Source organism: Myiozetetes cayanensis, unplaced genomic scaffold, assembly GCF_022539395.1.
Source record: "Myiozetetes cayanensis isolate MyiCay16 unplaced genomic scaffold, myiCay2020 scf3, whole genome shotgun sequence".
Classification (NCBI taxonomy): Eukaryota; Metazoa; Chordata; class Aves; order Passeriformes; family Tyrannidae; genus Myiozetetes; species Myiozetetes cayanensis.
In genome coordinates, this window is record NW_026087521.1 from 9,827,064 (window position 1) to 9,846,482 (window position 19,419).

The 19,419-nt window shown below is 35.3% G+C and overlaps 1 protein-coding gene across 5 annotated transcripts in view; it reads left to right on the top strand.

The window, feature by feature from the left end:
* The window catches only part of CACNA2D1 (calcium voltage-gated channel auxiliary subunit alpha2delta 1), an 843,568-nt gene that overhangs the window by 367,825 nt on the left and 456,324 nt on the right, over positions 1–19,419 (top strand). For 3 of the 5 annotated variants that reach the window (XM_050325466.1, XM_050325463.1, XM_050325465.1), the window contains 5 exons: positions 16–68; positions 2,919–2,974; positions 3,119–3,248; positions 6,194–6,306; positions 9,339–9,421. In XM_050325466.1, the coding sequence (XP_050181423.1) occupies positions 16–68; positions 2,919–2,974; positions 3,119–3,248; positions 6,194–6,306; positions 9,339–9,421 (435 nt within the window). Of the gene's footprint in view, positions 1–15; positions 69–2,918; positions 2,975–3,118; positions 3,249–4,730; positions 4,861–6,193; positions 6,307–9,338; positions 9,422–19,419 lie in introns of all 5 variants that reach the window. The other 2 variants (XR_007630104.1, XM_050325464.1) reach the window with 1 other exon arrangement.

Here is a 19,419-nt window from a genome sequence, read left to right on the forward strand (position 1 = left end):
TTATTTCTTTCCCAGCCTACAATAACAGATATTTTACAACTAGGATGGTGGGCTTCAGCAGCTGCCTGGTAAGTACAAGTGTGTAGGAAATCTCTATGTCCAAACTATAATTATTCAGTGGCTTGAAACTGTATTTAGCTTGGGTTAATATTTCCCCCTAAATTCTTAGCTCTGTCTCCAAACATGACAGGTGAATTCAAAACTGCTTTTGCCAGGTTTTATGATTGTATGTTCTGGCTCTACAAAATCAACATTGGGAAGCAGACTTTGGATTAGTGGCCTAAGTACCATTAGCAGTTGTGAAGGTTCAGTCAAAATTATTATATTTAGAATCACTTATCACTTGATTGCCTATTTCAGAATATCATCTTTCCCTTTTTCTAGCAAGTCCTAAGAAAATCAGTAAATAATTTTACAAAACACATGGATCATAGAATCGTTTGGGTTGGAAGGGATCTCTAAAGATCATCCAGTCCAAATCCTCCTATAATGAGCAGGGCCATCCTCAATAAGATCAGGTTGCTTAGAGCCTATTCCAACCTGACACTGAATGTGTCCAGGGATGAGGCATCTACCATCTCTCTGGGCAACCTGTGTTTCACTCTGTGCCAGTGTTTCACTGTCCTCACTATAAAAAATATTTTCCTTGTATCTCTCTCAAACTACCTTCTTTTACTTTAAAACTATTACCCCTTTTCCTGCTAAAAAGTTTGTCTTTATCTTTTTTAAATGCCCCCTAAGGTACTGAAAGGCCACAATAAGGTCTCCCTGGAGCCTTCTTTTATCCAGGCTGAACCCCAACTCTCTCAGCCTTTCCTTGTGGCAAAAGTGTTCCATCCCTTTTGGTCATATTTGTTACCCTCCTCTAGATCCACTTGTTTTTCTGTCTTGAGAGCTCCAGAGCTGATCATGGTACTCAGGTGCAGTATTTTACCTATTTCAGAGCCATGTGCATTGACACCCCTATCAGCAACTTCCCCCAGCACCTCCCAGCATTGGGATAAGAAATTGGGATTGATCTGATACTTTTGCATTGGTGTGGTTTGCACCCTTGGAGACAAATCTTTTTTCAAAAGCTTCATAATGCCTTCCCCCCCCCCCCCCCTCCCCCCCCAATTACTGAGCCTGAATAAATTACTTGGTTTTTAAGCTAAGGGTTAAAATATATAGCAGCTGAAAAAACATGTAATAATTTTCTCACAGAAGCACTATGAAGATTGTATGTTGATTTTTATTGTTGGTTACATTTTGTTAACAGGAAGAACAATAATCTCAGTTTTCTTGGACAACAGCAAACCTCAAAATCTGAAGATGGGCAATAATCCAGTAGAGAAACTTGAGTTCTTTTCAAACAGAGAAACTTTAGTTTATCAGTGTTCAAATCAGACTTAGTGGTCTGGACTCAATTTAGACCTGAGGTTTTTTTGGTGTGATGTATAACTTGAAAGCACAACATTAAAGTACTTACTGTGGGCATGTTTTTAATGGAATCTAGGTCAGAAGCAGGCAAAGAAGGCCATTAAGCAAGCAGAGTGAAAAGGATGACCAAAAAATGGATTCAGTGAGGCACCTGGCAAAAGCAAATGCAGGAAAATAAAAGAAACCAGGTTATTAAAGAAAGAGATAATGTTTCAGGAAAAAATGTGGGATAAAGGTGTGAGCGATCATGTTCAAAATTTATATGGGATACATCAGCATTTAGTTAAGAGAGTCTGTATCATTTCCCCCTCATGCTCCTTTAAGTCAGAAGATTTAACTTTTCCCAGGCTGCCTTTTTCATTCAGTTCCCTGTAAATTCTGTGGTAAGCCATTACAAAGGATTACTATTTTCTGTCAGCAAATTGCATCACTATTGAATGGCATCAGGTCTCTTCTGATCCATGGCTGCTGGTGTGCTGACCCTCTGATGATTCAAAGCACAAAGCTGTGGATGTGAATCCAGAGCTCCTTCAGGCAATGCCTTCGTTGGAAAGGTGACAGACATATTCAGTTTCTTTACATAGGAATTGAGCTGGATAAGGAGAAAAGGAGAAAAAAATGGAGATTAAATGAAGATATACACTCCCTTTTCTCTGCAGAACATATGTTAGACCAGAATGAGATAAGAGATCAGGTCCTATTTGTGGGTAAAAGTAAACCTAAAACTTTACAACTGGAAAATACAACTCTGAAAGGTTGAAGCAGGGAATCAAGGAATATACCTGTTGCAGTTCTTATTTTGACAGGCTGGTAGGAGGAGAAGGGGGCTGTGTACGTGACAAGCTGGTACCCGCTTTAAGTAAATAAAATTGGAAAAATATGATCATCAGTGAAGAAAAACAATTTTAAATAAATGAAGCTCTTTAGCCTTAGTGTTTTGGCAGCATGTAGGAAGAAAATACAGTCCATAATTCAACAGCAGGAATAGAGAAGATTTTAAAATCAGCTCTTACAGTAATGGTTTTTATAATATACTTGTAATATTCCAGGGTTGGTCTTCTTCTTAGCAATTTCATGAACCTTAATCAGTGTAAAATATCTAAGTCAGGGGCATTTTCCCTGAGTGTGTTCAAAAGGAGTTCTGGTTGGTTTAAGTGTTAGAGGAACGCCAACATGCCTCTTCCACCTCCCATAGAGCTATAAAAGGAGTGCATGGATGGCATGATAACATTTCCAATAACATGGATGAGTTATGGGCACAAGTTATAGTAAATCTCAACAGTAGAATAAAAGATTAGTATGAAAGACCTGTGAGAATGTGTGAAAAGAAAACCAGTGTCAAACTATAAGGTTTAAAGAAACACAGCTTTAATAACAGGCAAAAGTGTAAAAAAAAAAATTCTTTTTAATAACTTGTATTTGACTTGTTTTTAAGTATCCATTAAATACAAAGAAGAAAAAGAGCCTTTAATAAATACATGTTGTGTTTCTCTGTTCAGGTCTATCTTACAGCAATTGTTTTTGAGCTTGACTTTTCCACGGTTCCTTGAAGCAGGTAAGTCAAGAGAATGTTACAGGGTCAACTTTGAGTGAAGTAGAAGGTAAGAATCTAGGCTGGGAGCCAAATTTGGATCTCCCCATTATGTTTGTGACTTAAATTGTCATTGTTTATTTATTTTCTTTTTTTTCTTTCTGTCAGCTGATATGGAAGATGATGATTTCGGTGCTGCTCTGCCTAAAACAAGCTGCATCACTGAGCAAACTCAGTATTTCTTCGAAAATGATGATAAATCCTTTGATGGGATTGTAGACTGTATAAACTGCTCCAGGTAAAATTTCTTCAATATAAATAATAACTTTGGGATTGTAATTTATTTTACAAAAGATAATGACACGATTATAAGAACAAAAAATATATTTTGGATCAATTTCACCAAACTTAAATAACCAAGGCAGAGAAGAGTGTAGGCAGGTAAATTACATTCTCTTTGTATTTGTTTAGAATGAATTTTAATTCTAACAATTTAAGAATTGTAGAAATACTTTAGTCGATTTTTTGGTTTATAGTCTCTATATGCTTCATGAAAACTATATTTCCATCTCTGTTACAATTTGGGTATTTTCAATTTATTATGTCAACTTAAAAGCATTCTGCAATATTCTGAGGGATATGATTTTCTTGAATCTGGTTATGTATTGGAATTTTTGATGGTCGAGAAGATTATGCAATTCATCTTCTAATTTACCTTCTATTCAATAGTGCTCATGATTTAAGAGCTGTGAGTCTTATAAAGCAAACAAAGCTGTTTCATTTTGTGATTAAAAGAATTACTCTTCAGGCTGTACATGCCTATTCAAGATGATGTTTAATATTATGTCAAAAAATGGCATACTTCAAAAACATAGCAGTTTGGACCTTGCTCTGTGTTTCATACAAGAGCCTGCTGTCCTTTTGCATGCATTTTGAGCTTCTGAAAATGTCTTAGAAATTAGAATTAAAAGCCAGATTTCAAACTCCTAGAAGACAATTTTTCAAGCCAGGAAAGAAAGACAGAGGACATCAGAGAATGGTGAATACAGCAAAACATGCAGACGTTTTTTGCACTTCCCTAAATCCTCCTTCATGTTGCTAGTTTGTTGGTTTTATTTGCAAATTATAGATGACTCTACTAACTTAAAGACTTTTTGTGGAATTATATGGATATAAAAAAACAACAGATGCACATCCAATACATACCCTAAACCTTTCCCTCACCCTTTTACCCTTTTGCTGGGGTTTTACTTGTTTGTTTTTGTGGTTGGGGGTTTTCTCAGTGTTAATTGATGCTGAGCTGATGTTATTTCTCAGTACAACTACTGTGGTAGCAGTACAGAGCTAGCTATTAACTCAATTAAAGTAATTTTTTGCTCTTTTCCATTTTTTCCACTAACAAGTCTAGTTGAAAGGGAGTACCATGGAAATGTCAAAAAGATTACAAAATTTGTTATAAATGTTTCTTGCTATTTGTTAATGAAAAAGATAAACAGTAGCAGGCAGACTGGCTCTGTGAAGCTGGATTATTTTTTTTTTTTATTCCAATACTGTGTCTCCTTCTCAAATATGAATTTTCTTACTTCATTTAAACATAGGTTTTTGAGCTTGACTTTTCCACGGTTCCTTGAAGCAGGTAAGTCAAGAGAATGTTACAGGGTCAACTTTGAGTGAAGTAGAAGGTAAGAATCTAGGCTGGGAGCCAAATTTGGATCTCCCCATTATGTTTGTGACTTAAATTGTCATTGTTTATTTATTTTCTTTTTTTTCTTTCTGTCAGCTGATATGGAAGATGATGATTTCGGTGCTGCTCTGCCTAAAACAAGCTGCATCACTGAGCAAACTCAGTATTTCTTCGAAAATGATGATAAATCCTTTGATGGGATTGTAGACTGTATAAACTGCTCCAGGTAAAATTTCTTCAATATAAATAATAACTTTGGGATTGTAATTTATTTTACAAAAGATAATGACACGATTATAAGAACAAAAAATATATTTTGGATCAATTTCACCAAACTTACATAACCAAGGCAGAGAAGAGTGTAGGCAGGTAAATTACATTCTCTTTGTATTTGTTTAGAATGAATTTTAATTCTAACAATTTAAGAATTGTAGAAATACTTTAGTCGATTTTTTGGTTTATAGTCTCTATATGCTTCATGAAAACTATATTTCCATCTCTGTTACAATTTGGGTATTTTCAATTTATTATGTCAACTTAAAAGCATTCTGCAATATTCTGAGGGATATGATTTTCTTGAATCTGGTTATGTATTGGAATTTTTGATGGTCGAGAAGATTATGCAATTCATCTTCTAATTTACCTTCTATTCAATAGTGCTCATGATTTAAGAGCTGTGAGTCTTATAAAGCAAACAAAGCTGTTTCATTTTGTGATTAAAAGAATTACTCTTCAGGCTGTACATGCCTATTCAAGATGATGTTTAATATTATGTCAAAAATGGCATACTTCAAAAACATAGCAGTTTGGACCTTGCTCTGTGTTTCATACAAGAGCCTGCTGTCCTTTTGCATGCATTTTGAGCTTCTGAAAATGTCTTAGAAATTAGAATTAACAGCCAGATTTCAAACTCCTAGAAGACAATTTTTCAAGCCAGGAAAGAAAGACAGAGGACATCAGAGAATGGTGAATACAGCAAAACATGCAGACGTTTTTTGCACTTCCCTAAATCCTCCTTCATGTTGCTAGTTTGTTGGTTTTATTTGCAAATTATAGATGACTCTACTAACTTAAAGACTTTTTGTGGAATTATATGGATATAAAAAAACAACAGATACACATCCAATGCACATCCAATACATACCCTAAACCTTTCCCTCACCCTTTTACCCTTTTGCTGGGGTTTTACTTGTTTGTTTTTGTGGTTGGGGGTTTTCTCAGTGTTAATTGATGCTGAGCTGATGTTATTTCTCAGTACAACTACTGTGGTAGCAGTACAGAGCTAGCTATTAACTCAATTAAAGTAATTTTTTGCTCTTTTCCATTTTTTCCACTAACAAGTCTAGTTGAAAGGGAGTACCATGGAAATGTCAAAAAGATTACAAAATTTGTTATAAATGTTTCTTGCTATTTGTTAATGAAAAAGATAAACAGTAGCAGGCAGACTGGCTCTGTGAAGCTGGATTATTTTTTTTTTTTATTCCAATACTGTGTCTCCTTCTCAAATATGAATTTTCTTACTTCATTTAAACATAGGTTTTTGGTGGCTTTTTTTCCAGACTTTATTTTGCAGAGAAGATTTCAAACACCAATCTAGTATTCATTATTAGTGACAGCCAACTGCTGTGCCGCTCCTGTGACCCCAAGCCACTGATGCAAGCAGAGAAGCCGGGTATCCTTTAAAATCATGTTATTTAGTAGTGTGGATTGATTTTTGGCTATGGGATACTGGAATATATTTGGGGGAAAATGACCTGTTTATGTACATATTAGTAACATGGTTGCCACTGGAATAGTTGAAACAGCAGGTATTTGTGGATAATATCACAAATCTTCTCAAGCAGCAGACACTGAGGTGGAGAGCAAAGCCATTATTTGTGAGAACTTAGACAGAAGTAGTCTCCCAGGAGCTTAATGAAGTTTCAAAAAGTCAGATATAAAGTCTTGAACCCAAGGCAGAATAATTACACACAGCTGGACAGGCTGGAGACAGAGCAATTAGAAAGTCCTATGCAGAGAAGAGCTTGAGGTTCATGATGGACAAGAAGATGAACATGAGTTGGCCCTGTGCCTTGCAGTAAAGAGGGCTGGTTGCATCCTGGGCTGTGATAGCAAGAGGGTAGTCAGCAGACTGGGAGAACTGGTCCATCCCATCTCTTCAGCACTGCTGAGACAACATCCAGTGTGCTGTGTAGAGTTCAGGGCTTCCCAGTACCACACTGAAATACTAGAGGAAGTCTAGTGAAGGGCCACCAAAGAGGTTGGTGTCTAGAGCACCGGACAGGCAAGGAGAGTCTGAGAGCCCTGGGTTTCTTCAGCCTTTAGGAAAAACAAGGGTATGTTGGTCTGGAGAAATAACAAAAATGGGCAATGCCAAGATAGGAGTGTTTGGTCATGGAAAGTTGAGATGGTTAATTCATGGGAGCATAGTGTGTGCTCAGAGCCAGTGACAATGGAGATTAGCTCAGCTGGTTGCAGCATGGTGCCAATAACACCAAGGTTGCAGGTTCGATCCCTGTAGGTACCATTCACTTAAGAGTTGAACTTGATGGTCCTTGTGTGTTCCCTCCAATGCAAAATATTCTGTGAAATCTGTGAAACCGCTTATTTGTGGAAACTGCTTTAGCTTTTGAAGACTGGAGTTTATCCAACTGCTAGCATAGCATTTCTTCAGAGCTAGCTGGCAGACATGCTAGGTGGCTTACATGCTAAGCAGAATCCCTACAACACATGCATTAAAGTTAAAAGCACGTGAAAGGTTGTTCTGATTTACAACCACCTCCATGCCAATCTCTTTGCTTTATCCTATTCACTGCTATAGATACTATGGTGGTGGAAATACATAAAAACAATAAACTCATATTCTGGGTCAGGAGAAATTCACTTCAGTCTTTCTCTGCAACACTGGCTCAAGGGTAGCATGCCAGATTTACCACGGTGGTAAATCAAATCATAACTGGGATTATTATGACAGAATATGGAAAACAATTAGTAATACCTTTGTCCATGTCAGGAAGTTACTTTAGACAGCCTCTTCAATTTCTGAAAGAAAAGCAGATGGTAGTACAGATGACTTTGTTTCTTTGGCACAAGCAATGCATTCATTGCCACATTAATAAAACTGGAATTCCATCTACGCTCAGACTGAAAAGGAAGTTACATTGGGATATCATCACAGAACTATGTAAACACAGCCTAATATTCTAATTGGCTTCAGTCCATGACAGTTTGATTAACTGTTGCCACTGTCTGAATTTATGGACAGTGCTCACCATAGAAAATGAAGCAGGTTTGATGGGAAATGGGCACATGACTTGCATTTTCCTGTGGGCTAAAACTTCTAGAAAGCAGTAAATGACCTCAAATGGCAGCCAGAGGAGCTGGGTGGGCTTATATTGACTAAATGAACTATTTTATTTTTTTTCCAACTATGCAGTACTAAGCTATTCTCTCTTTTCTGTAACTAAGGTACATTGTGAAATGCAGATGTAGCATAACATCACCCAAGCAGACAGAATGACCTTTGGGTGCTATTCAGATGATTATTATTACACTTTGCTTCCTTTTGGCTGGTACAGCTTTGCTTGTGGATATTGTCTCTTAGGATATTTCCACATTTCAACTTCCCTTTCAGTTGAGCCACGGCAGAGAAGATGGGAGGTGAGTCCGATAACATATGAATGAAGGTCGATGTAGATCTGTAGAGCTAAATTCCCCATCCTTTTCCCTTCTCTTGCCTTTGACCTCTCTACTTGTTGCACTGAAGCTGCTGTAGTACACTATGGTATTGCATAAATAAGATTGCTTCAAGTGTAAGTTAGAGCTACCAAGATAAGTAAAGTTTTGGCGCTCAGTTTTTTAAAAACACTATAGTTTACCTTCTAGGTGTATATACCTACGGTGTAATTAAAAAATTAGTATTTGCACTTAAATATCAGCAATTAGAGATTTCAGAGATGTAAGCTAAAGCAGTATCTCACATTTACAGTTAGCTAATTAATAGCGTGTCACTGCTCCCACCTCTCTCCTGATATTCTGCTGTTAGTATGGACAGCATTTCTCCTGTCTGCTTCATCACTGAGATGGTAATGAGATCTCATTAGTTTTTCTGTCATTTACCATCAAAACCTACAGTGGGACGATCTTTTCTATATTTGGGGTAATATAAGTGTACACATAATAGAACCAGTCATTTTTATAGGCTTTCACTGCAATGTTCAGCCTGTATACAGCACTACTTTTCCAAACATGTTTCCTTGCTTTTACTGTGTATCTTCATTTTAGGAGAATAACTCAGTGGTAACATAACCTATAACCAATCAGTACCATTGAAAGTCTATTACTTTATGAAATATTTTCTTTAATATTTATGCAATGATAATAAAATCAATACAGAAAATCTTAAAATAATGCAGTTTTTATTTTTTTTCTGTGTATGGTTCTGAAAATACACTTTCCAAAAAGTTAGGCAGGATGTTTATTTTCTTGAATAAAACAGTGTTAGAAAAAGGGTATTTCATTTTGATTTATCTGGAGGGTTGGGTTGGTTTTCTTTAAACAAAGAACTGTGACTATTGATGTTTATTTCAGTACTATCAGAATTAGCATAAATCTTCCCTTCTGCCATGAAAATAAAAACAGAATGTCAATCCTGCTGATGTACGATGCACGAAAAACAGTCATTCTCCTTAACCAGAGAAACAGATGAAGGACCAAATCCTTGTGAAATGGTCAAACAACCTAGATACAGAAAGGGTCCCGATGTCTGTTTTGATGAAGCCAAACAGGTAAAATTGAACTTGTTAGAATTTAGGAGTATCTTTAAAGACAATTGTAGAGCTGTTTTAGAAGAGTAGTGAAAACTGTGTTTAAGCGTACCTTGGTACCCGGTAACCTATTTATCACTAAACATACTGTTCACTCTAGACCATAGTCACTCTATTTCAAATATCCCATGATTAACATAAAATTAACAGCTGCTTTCTTATCTGCCTTTCCTATAATCATTGTGCTTTCACACATGATTCTCACTAAATAAAACCCGAGACAGCAGTGAGGATAACACTGTTGGTCTCTGTATGGTGCTGTGAAATCTAGTTCTTCAATGGCTTTCACAAGTACATGATAATCCTGGCTTAAAAACTGTATTTTTATAATAATGTTTCCAAATATTATTTAAAGTGTTGTTAAATAATTAAGAATGTTATATGGGGTTTAGGATGTTGTTTCTAATTCTGCAAATTGTATTGCCCTTAGGTCATGTTCTTAACAGGCATGAAAGTGCTTTACTGAAATCACCAAAATAGTGCTTTTTAGTACTTCCTGTATTGTATTGATGTTTTGAAGGCAAAAAATTATAACTTTGCCACATATCTAAATTATTTTTAATAAACTTTTTGCCTTACCTTTCAAAATACCATATGAAAGAGATTATGATGAATTTAAATTGTTCAGAATAAATTTCAAGACAAAAAGTGCTGCACATGAAAATGCCAGACATTAGATACAATAAATATTTTTAAAATTCATTTTTAATGCCTCATGCAATTTCTGCAAAGGAAAGACTGTCCCAAAGCAATGCAGTTAGGTGGCTATAAATGCTGTATACCAAGTTATGTTCCAGTGTGCTCTACTTTTCTTGTAAGGAGGCACAATTATTGAGATGTCAGTAGTATTAAAAAAAAAAAAAAGTCCAGTTGGTATTCAATACATTTTTTGCTAGTAACCAAATTTTGTTTTAAAAAGGAAGTATTCTTAATGGCCAGTAAAGGTTAAATGAAGTTGAAGAAACATCCAAAAGCTATTTGACCATTGTAAATATCCCAAACCCTCCTAATATTGATTGTGTGTGAAAGTACAACTCTTGCTCACTAGCTTGATGTGCTGATCAGTGTGTAAGTCATGTGTTTTGTAACAGTGGATTGTTTTGGTTAAGTTTATTTGCAAAATTTGCTGTGAATCTCTTGCTCTTGGGTGGATGCTTTCACATTAACTCTGCTAACTGCCAGCAATCTGCATGATATCTCATCTTGTATGTCTTTTTTTCTGTGTTTTCTTTCCTTTCCTCTACTCGCTACTTTGCCCGTTATTAATAGGATCAGCCTATATGCACAACGAGTCGTGCCTCTGCCATGACGTCTGCTCCTATCTTCATTTTTCTGCAAGTTTTCATGTGGTGTGGATGGTCAGTTACTTTCTCTAATTTTTTGTTTTGTTCTTGGCTTAAAAAATTAGCAGACTTTTTTACTTACTGAGCATACAAAAGAAAACAGAATGAAGCAAGTCCCAAAAGCAACAATCTGGAGCAAATTACTATTGCAATATTAAGGGAAATTAAATATGAAAAAGCCTGTCTGGAGCCTTATAAATCATAATTACTGAACACAAGGGCCTCTCCCATAGCACATACAAAGGCAAGGGAACCTGTTGGGTTTATATGGTTGACCCTTTGAGATTGCACATGTATCAACTGAGTCCATATCATTCTTTTCTAAGCATTTTTGCCTTGTCCTTCTTAAAATGAACAGAAGAGAGGTTTCTGCAAAAAGATACAAAGTAAGTAGAAGAACTGTAATACCTGTGAAAATAAAGCTTTACTTAGGGACAGCAAGGACGAGTGCTCTATGTTAAGTGCTCCTATTGAGAAGACTAAGGATTCAAATGAACACAACAGTTAATGATGGGAGATAATATTGGGCATCAATCTAATTAACTACATAGGTAAGGCCTGTATATTGACCTAGTGCAGACTCTGGAGTTCACAAGGAAAGCCTTGGCAATTAGACTGTGTTGAATTTAATGGTGTGGGACTGTGTCATTAGCTGCTGGGATAGTGACAAGAGAACTGCTGAGATAAAGAGTATAAAATTTGTGACTGGAGGGGTCTCTGATCAACATTATTGCTGTGAAAACCACTAGAGGGAGATACTCACATGTCTATCAAAGTGAAGCCAACTGAGAGGTAGAACTGGAAGCTTAGAGGGCATTTTTCAGAGTGCGTGTAGTAGAATACTGAAAATTGTAGCAATTTAGAAAACCCATTTCCTCAATAATTTATATTCTCTTTGAACTTAGGGGTACATTCAATTATTATTGCTTGAACAACAGTGAAAAATATCTTAAAAGTTCTACTTAACAACTGTATTTGAGTAATTTTGAAGTTTCCTTTTCTGTATTTAAATGATCTAATTTCTAACAAACCTAGGAACTTGCACAGCCATGGTGGAAGGTTGTAAGAAAGAGTGAAAGTCCCTTCCCCTAAACCAGTGGTATTTCACTTTAAAGTCTAGATTAATATCTCATGTTCTTACTCTTGCAATTTACTCTGCAAGTAACCTTCTTTTAATTAAAAAGCTACTGTCCAATGTACATAAAGCAGCAAAGGCTCACCTTGAGTTGAATTCTTTATGCCCAAAATGGGCTTTCTACTTAAGATAGGAAACTCACGGAATATAATTTTAGCTGATAGACTTTTGGCAGCAGAAAGTTATAGAGGTAATTTTGTTCATCCATCTTGTTTTTAATAACTTTGTGATTTTGGAAATGGGTTCTCTTTTGGACATTAATCTGTGTAGTTTTATTAAAATCACTGAAGCCAACACAGATACAAACTGCTGATCAGGTTCAGTAACCTCATGGTGTGGGTTTTTTTCCTTTTCATCAAGGATAACAAAATAGTCATTATCACTGCCTTGAAAGGCTTAGTCTTTGTACATGCACAGTGGTTTTGTTTGCCATGCCTGAAAATAAAGAAAAGGCTTTACAAGTTTTTAGCCCCTCCTGTCTTACTCCAATCAGCTTCCAGGAGCGTCAGTGGGAGCTTTGAGGGTTATTAGCAGACCAGACAACTGGATACATCTTAATGGAATACTCTATGTCCCTGATCAGTGCATGAGTAGCTGTACAACTTTGACAGCTTTCTATGGAAGTCCAGAGAAGGGAGGGTAACACAAAAATTTATGAAGGACCATGCATTGGAACTGGAAATGACTCTTGAGTGAAAGCAAAGGTGTTATCCATTCAATATGAAACATTTTAAATACATGCTTAAAATTTTCAGGTAGTCAACTGACATTGAAGGCCAGATCAGAAGTTCCTTGACAGATATTGTTGTTTTACCCTTTTATAAGTCATTGTAGCATGAAGGGTTTTGTGAATTATTATGGTTTACAGGCAAAGTTTTAGTACATTAAATAGTTCTAGTCTACTTCTAAAGGAGTAACAAGTACGTATGTATGTATTTGTATTTTTAGTTCCATGTGTATTTTTAAAATTATGAACTGGTACTGTCTTCAAGGAAATGTTCGTACATAACAACAAATATGTGGGTTTGATACTTAACAATGAATATATGGTTTTATAAAAGCATTCATTTCCTTTCTGAAAGTGCTGAATAATTTTCACAGTGTGTGATGTAAAATAATCCTATCTAGAGTTATCACAGTGAAGTATGACATGAAGGAGATGACATTTAGATTTGACATTTATCTACCTCAGGTGTGCCAGGAAATTTGACATGTGATTTATTAACACAAGAAATTTCATTATACACTTCTGATGAAATGTAAGTGGCTAAAGACAATTCTTTCAAATGTCTTTTACAATTCTTTCTCTCTTCAAAGAGAAATAATATACGAAATATTATTTTGAAGACAGCACAGGAAGGACATCCCCAACTGATTTGTTATTCAGGATTTTTCTATGATTAATGTAATGGGCTAGAAAATTTCAGTGAAACTGATTAAAAATAGATCAGTGTCTAATTCCACTAGCACAGATAAAGATAAGATAATGTAAAGATAGGATAAAATAATGCTTTATACCTTTGTTATAAGATACTTCAGAAGAAATCTCAAAAAATGACATTATTAACATGAAAGAGTTGAGAAGTTTTTTTAAAGCTCAAGAAGAGGGGAAGGGTTTTCAAATAAAGCATTTTGAAGACCACTCAGAACTGATGTTTTTCTCAATCTGGTTTTAAATTAATGATGAAATCTCAGTCATTTCCATGAAACTGTTGATTTCTTTAATTCATGTAAATTGGCATATAATCAGACTCTCTCCTCTTTTCTTATGCTGTTTGTTTTTTTTTCTTTAGTGTTCACAACAGTAAAAGCAAACAATAAAATTACAATGTTGATGTTAGGGAGAAAAAAATTAATTTAGGTAGGATTTACTGTACCTTCTTTGCCATTACTATTTCTGTCTTGGCTTAGGACACAAAAGAATAACTGATTCCAGAGGCAATATTTGGAAATTGTTCTTGGCAAACTGCTAGTTTACCACTGCAAATTGGTCTACAAACCTCAGAAATTCAATGTGGCTTTGATCAATATGAGGTTAAAATCTCCGTGACCTTGAAATATATCTATAAACCTTGTATACTTTTGTGTATTACAGTTTAATACTGTAATTCATAATAAGAAGAAGCATCTCCTGCATGAGGCTTTCAAGACATTCTCTACTATTGTTAATAGTGAATCCCTTAAAAACTGCTCTGTGTAGTCCTAGAGAGAGAGCAAAAGATATTAAAATATTTTTTTCAATCCAATATGAACACTTTATGACTGTTGAATGTAAAAGCAAAGGTGTTATCCATTCAATATGAAGCATTTTAAATACATGCTTATAATTTTCAGGTAATCAACTGACATTGAAGGCCAGATCAGAAGTTCTTTGACAGATATTGTTGTTTTACTCTTTTATAAGTCATTGTAGCATGAAGGGTTCTGTGAATTATTATGGTTTACAGGCAAAGTTTTAGTACATTAAATAGTTCTAGTCTACTTCTAAAGGAGTAACAAGTACGTATGTATGTATATGTATTTTTAGTTCCATGTCTATTTTTAAAATTTTGAACTGGTACTGTCTTCAAGGAAATGTTCGTACATAACAACAAATATGTGGGTTTGATACTTAACAATGAATATATGGTTTTATAAAAGCATTCCTTTCCTTTCTGAAAGTGCTGAATAATTTTCACAGTGTGTGATGTAAAATAATCCTATCTAGAGTTATCACAGTGAAGTATGACATGAAGGAGATGACATTTAGATTTGACATTTATCTACCTCAGGTGTGCCAGGAAATTTGACATGTGATTTATTAACACAAGAAATTTCATTATACACTTCTGATGAAATGTAAGTGGCTAAAGACAATTCTTTCAAATGTCTTTTACAATTCTTTCTCTCTTCAAAGAGAAATAATATACGAAATATTATTTTGAAGACAGCACAGGAAGGACATCCCCAACTGATTTGTTATTCAGGATTTTTCTATGATTAATGTAATGGGCTAGAAAATTTCAGTGAAACTGATTAAAAATAGATCAGTGTCTAATTCCACTAGCACAGATAAAGATAAGATAATGTAAAGATAGGATAAAATAATGCTTTATACCTTTGTTATAAGATACTTCAGAAGAAATCTCAAAAAATGACATTATTAACATGAAAGAGTTGAGAAGTTTTTTTAAAGCTCAAGAAGAGGGGAAGGGTTTTCAAATAAAGCATTTTGAAGACCACTCAGAACTGATGTTTTTCTCAATCTGGTTTTAAATTAATGATGAAATCTCAGTCATTTCCATGAAACTGTTGATTTCTTTAATTCATGTAAATTGGCATATAATCAGACTCTCTCCTCTTTTCTTATGCTGTTTGTTTTTTTTTTCTTTAGTGTTCACAACAGTAAAAGCAAACAATAAAATTACAATGTTGATGTTAGGGAGAAAAAAATTAATTTAGGTAGGATTTACTGTACCTTCTTTGCCATTACTATTTCTGTCTTGGCTTAGGACACAAAAGAATAACTGATTCCAGAGGCAATATTTGGAAATTGTTCTTGGCAAACTGCTAGTTTACCACTGCAAATTGGTCTACAAACCTCAGAAATTCAATGTGGCTTTGATCAATATGAGGTTAAAATCTCCGTGACCTTGAAATATATCTATAAACCTTGTATACTTTTGTGTATTACAGTTTAATACTGTAATTCATAATAAGAAGAAGCATCTCCTGCATGAGGCTTTCAAGACATTCTCTACTATTGTTAATAGTGAATCCCTTAAAAACTGCTCTGTGTAGTCCTAGAGAGAGAGCAAAAGATATTAAAATATTTTTTTCAATCCAATATGAACACTGTATGACTGTTGAATGTAAGAGCAGTGACCATAAACTGTGATGTAGTTGAAACAAAATCTCAAAGAGCAAATAGAAATGGACAACAGAATGGAGGTGTTGTTTTGTTTGTTTGTTTGTTTGTTTTTTCAAATACATGTAGTGGTAGGATTAATTTATCAATGTAATTAACCCAATATTTGGTGTAATGCAGAGGTGATGTAAGATTAGTACTGTATTATTCTGTATGTGGAGGCCTATCTACTCTGTATCCATACTTGATGCCGTTTTCACTGTAAAGATATTTTCTCCTTCATCTTATGCAAAATTTTATTTAAGGTCTTCAATTTACTTCTTGTTTACTCTCCAGACATATCCCCTCTGTTGAAAATTTTTAAATCTCCTCTTTACTTTTGACTACTGCTTCAAAGAAGACTTGTCTAAGTAATGTCAGTGATAAGAAATCTTAAATACCAAAAAGTAACACTGAGTTCTGTTCATTGAATTCATGTGAGAGGAAACCTTTACTTATAGTTCTGGTTTTCAATGGTAGTCACTGTGAGGAAGAAGCAACAGGTTTATTTTTAGATGTTTTGAGTAGAAATAAAGCTGCATTACAAGACACAATGCAGATGCAAATAGTGTCAAAGCCAAACTAAATAAACCTGAAAGTTCAATGCATCTTGAAGTCTTAGCATGCTACCCCAAATCTGTGCAGCAGAATTCACTTAAGACTTCCTTGTTGACAAGAAACCTCAGGAATTTTGAACTTCTAGAGTACTATCAAACAAACAAACAAAAAAATCACACACAAACAAACAAACAAACAAAACCCAAAGCAAAACAAAAAATGTAAACCAAAGCTATAGAACTAAATCAGAAAGCTATCGCATGACAGAGACATATCTGAAAATGGCCACTATTGGTAAAGGATGGTAGATAACATGAGCAATTTGCTTTAGGGCAGAATGAATTTTTGTTTCTTTCTAAGGAATTTGAATGCTAATTTTTGGGTCTTGTTTGGTTTTTTGGGTTTTATTTTACATCCAAGTTTCTAAAGGAGACTTTTGGTGAATATTATAAATCCTGATAAGAATTGAGTCTAATTCATCTACTTTATGTGATTTTCCATATATTTTTCCCCAACTGATTCTGATTACTCTGACCTCCTTGCTTTGAAGAATACATTGTATGTAGAGGGAATACCATTAAAGTTTTCACCAACTAAAACTGACACAGAAAACTCACTGAAGTTTTGTTGTGCCCTATAATCCCCTGATTCCCTCTTTACACCTCTGTTATGAAGTAGTTGCCCTAACCTCATATTTGCTTTGTGCTTTCATTTTAGTAAAAAATTTCTACTATAATTTTCATCATATTTTGTAGTGAATTCATAATAAATTATTTATCAACCCTTTTAATTTCCTTGTTTATATTTAATCTGCCATTTTTATGTACTTTGCTGTTCCTGTTGAGCAAACTTGATTTCTTAATTCTGACCTGTTCTCTATGTCAATGTACTTAAGTTCCCTACTGATTCAGGCAACGGTGTTTCTTTTGGGTTGTGGGTTTGGTTATGAGTTGTGTGTTTTTTTGGTGAAGGGTAGTGGTGATGTGTTTTCATTTGTTTTGGGATTGCTCTTTTAGGTGTGGATGGTTCATGGTTGTTTTTTCTAATTGGAGCATGAATTTTACCTGGTTATCTAATGCAATATTTCTAAATATTCTTCTGGATCCTTGTAAGGAACTTGCTTTTTGATATGCTGCTTCTAGGTCTGTTTGGCTTTTTTCCCTGCGTTCTGTTTTTGTTTGTTTGTTTGTTAAGGTTTTTTCTGTTTTCTTGGATTTGAGGTTGTTTGTTTGGTTTTTTAACTGCTTTTGGTAATTTTCAGGTAGTTACCTTTCTTTAAGTTGTTATCTCTTATTTTGGATTTGTTTGGCCTGATCTTTCACACAAAAATGCTAAATCCTATTGCATTGTGGTCTATGTAGCTACTAGAGCTATACAGAGCAACTCCACTAATAATTTTGAGCAGGGCCCTGTGCACCCCTAAAGATTCAAAGACTGTTCCAAGTTTCGATCCAGTCCTTATGTGGCTTCTCCAATCTCTCATAACATTGATATTGCCCTCTGATCAGGAGGTCAGCAGTGCAATCCTAGTGTTACCTTTTTTATTATCAGACTCTGAAATTTCTTACCCACAGAGATTCCATCACACTTCCCTTTTCCTGTAACATTTTTGTGCTGTTGTACTTTGTATTATCCTTTACATAGTACCCTTCTGCTGTATGTCCTATACTGCCATTCTTATAAAGCTGGTAGCCTGACAATGTTCTGTGCTACTGATTATTGTCCTTCCACCATCTTTCTGATATGTATTATTTTGGGATGGTTCATTGGTGACTGGCTTTCATTCCTCCATCTTGATTTTACGTTCCTAGCACTGGAAGGTTTTTCTTAAGGATATGCCAATAAATTAAAGATGGTTTAATGACCCTTCCTTATTTTTCCTGCTTGTGTTCTGTATATCCCCATGCTGACCCACCCTCCTGCCCCCAGCCTTTTCTGAGCTACATTGAATATTCATTACATGCCAGTCTGAACCAGGAGCTGTTTCCTGCTGGTTGGTTTTCCTCTGATTCCTCTTCTAAAATATTTCTCTATTTCTGTGCCAGCAGCCAGGCTCTGTTACTGTTCAGGTGCTGCAGGCATCTGTCCTTACCTGAATGTGTTGCTCCTGTTAAAGAAGTTTCCCTAATTGCTAATATATCTAAGTCGCTTTCCACCTACACTGTTTTCTTGTCCTTGGAGGCTTGGGATCTCTTGGAAAATGGAAACTGTCTTTGTATACTATGGGTATGGAAGTACAGTGAAAACAAGAGAAAGACCAAGTATTTTCAGCCTTCAGAGCTACCCATGAGTGTTGGACTCTGCAGACAAAGAAATGGGGGGATGGCTGGAACACTGTCCTGATGTTTTAGGTGCTAACCTCAGTTTGCATCAGTCCTGAGAAACAAGGTGTAAGATGGTACAGGCTCCAGAACAGGTATCAAATATATTTCAACCAGGCTAATGAAAAAGTCCATAATGTGAAAAATATTATGCGTTACAGGCAAAGTGGGACCAAAGAACATCAATGAATGGTAGAAAGGAATGAGGAAAAGAGGTGTGATTGCTGTGTGGCATAAGGAATAGTAGGGTCCACTGATGCATGACAGAGCAGTGCAGCTCAGAGTGAGCACTCAAAGGGGAGCATCAAATATGTAAGAAAAGCACGCTAGGAAATTTGGTTCTCCTGCTCAAATACAACATCAGAGATAGAGAAGGGATTTTCATTCTCTTTGATCATACCTTCACCTGCAGACCATATTCATTTTAATGTGCAATCATTTGGTGAAATGGACATAAACATATTTTGGTATTTGTGTTCTAATCTCAAGAAGTTATCTGTTATTCTCTCTTTCCTCACAATAAAGTAATACTAAGAGTCTTACAATTGATGTAATTTTAAGTAATATAAATGGGGTTTTCTGGGGCCCCCAGGTATATCCCATAGCATTTCTCAATTGATGGTGTAAGTATCCCACCTAGTTCGTAAGTGACTGTAGTAAACCTTTAAAGTATTTAATTATCTCATGCTAATAGTTAAAATAGTAATGTCACCCTT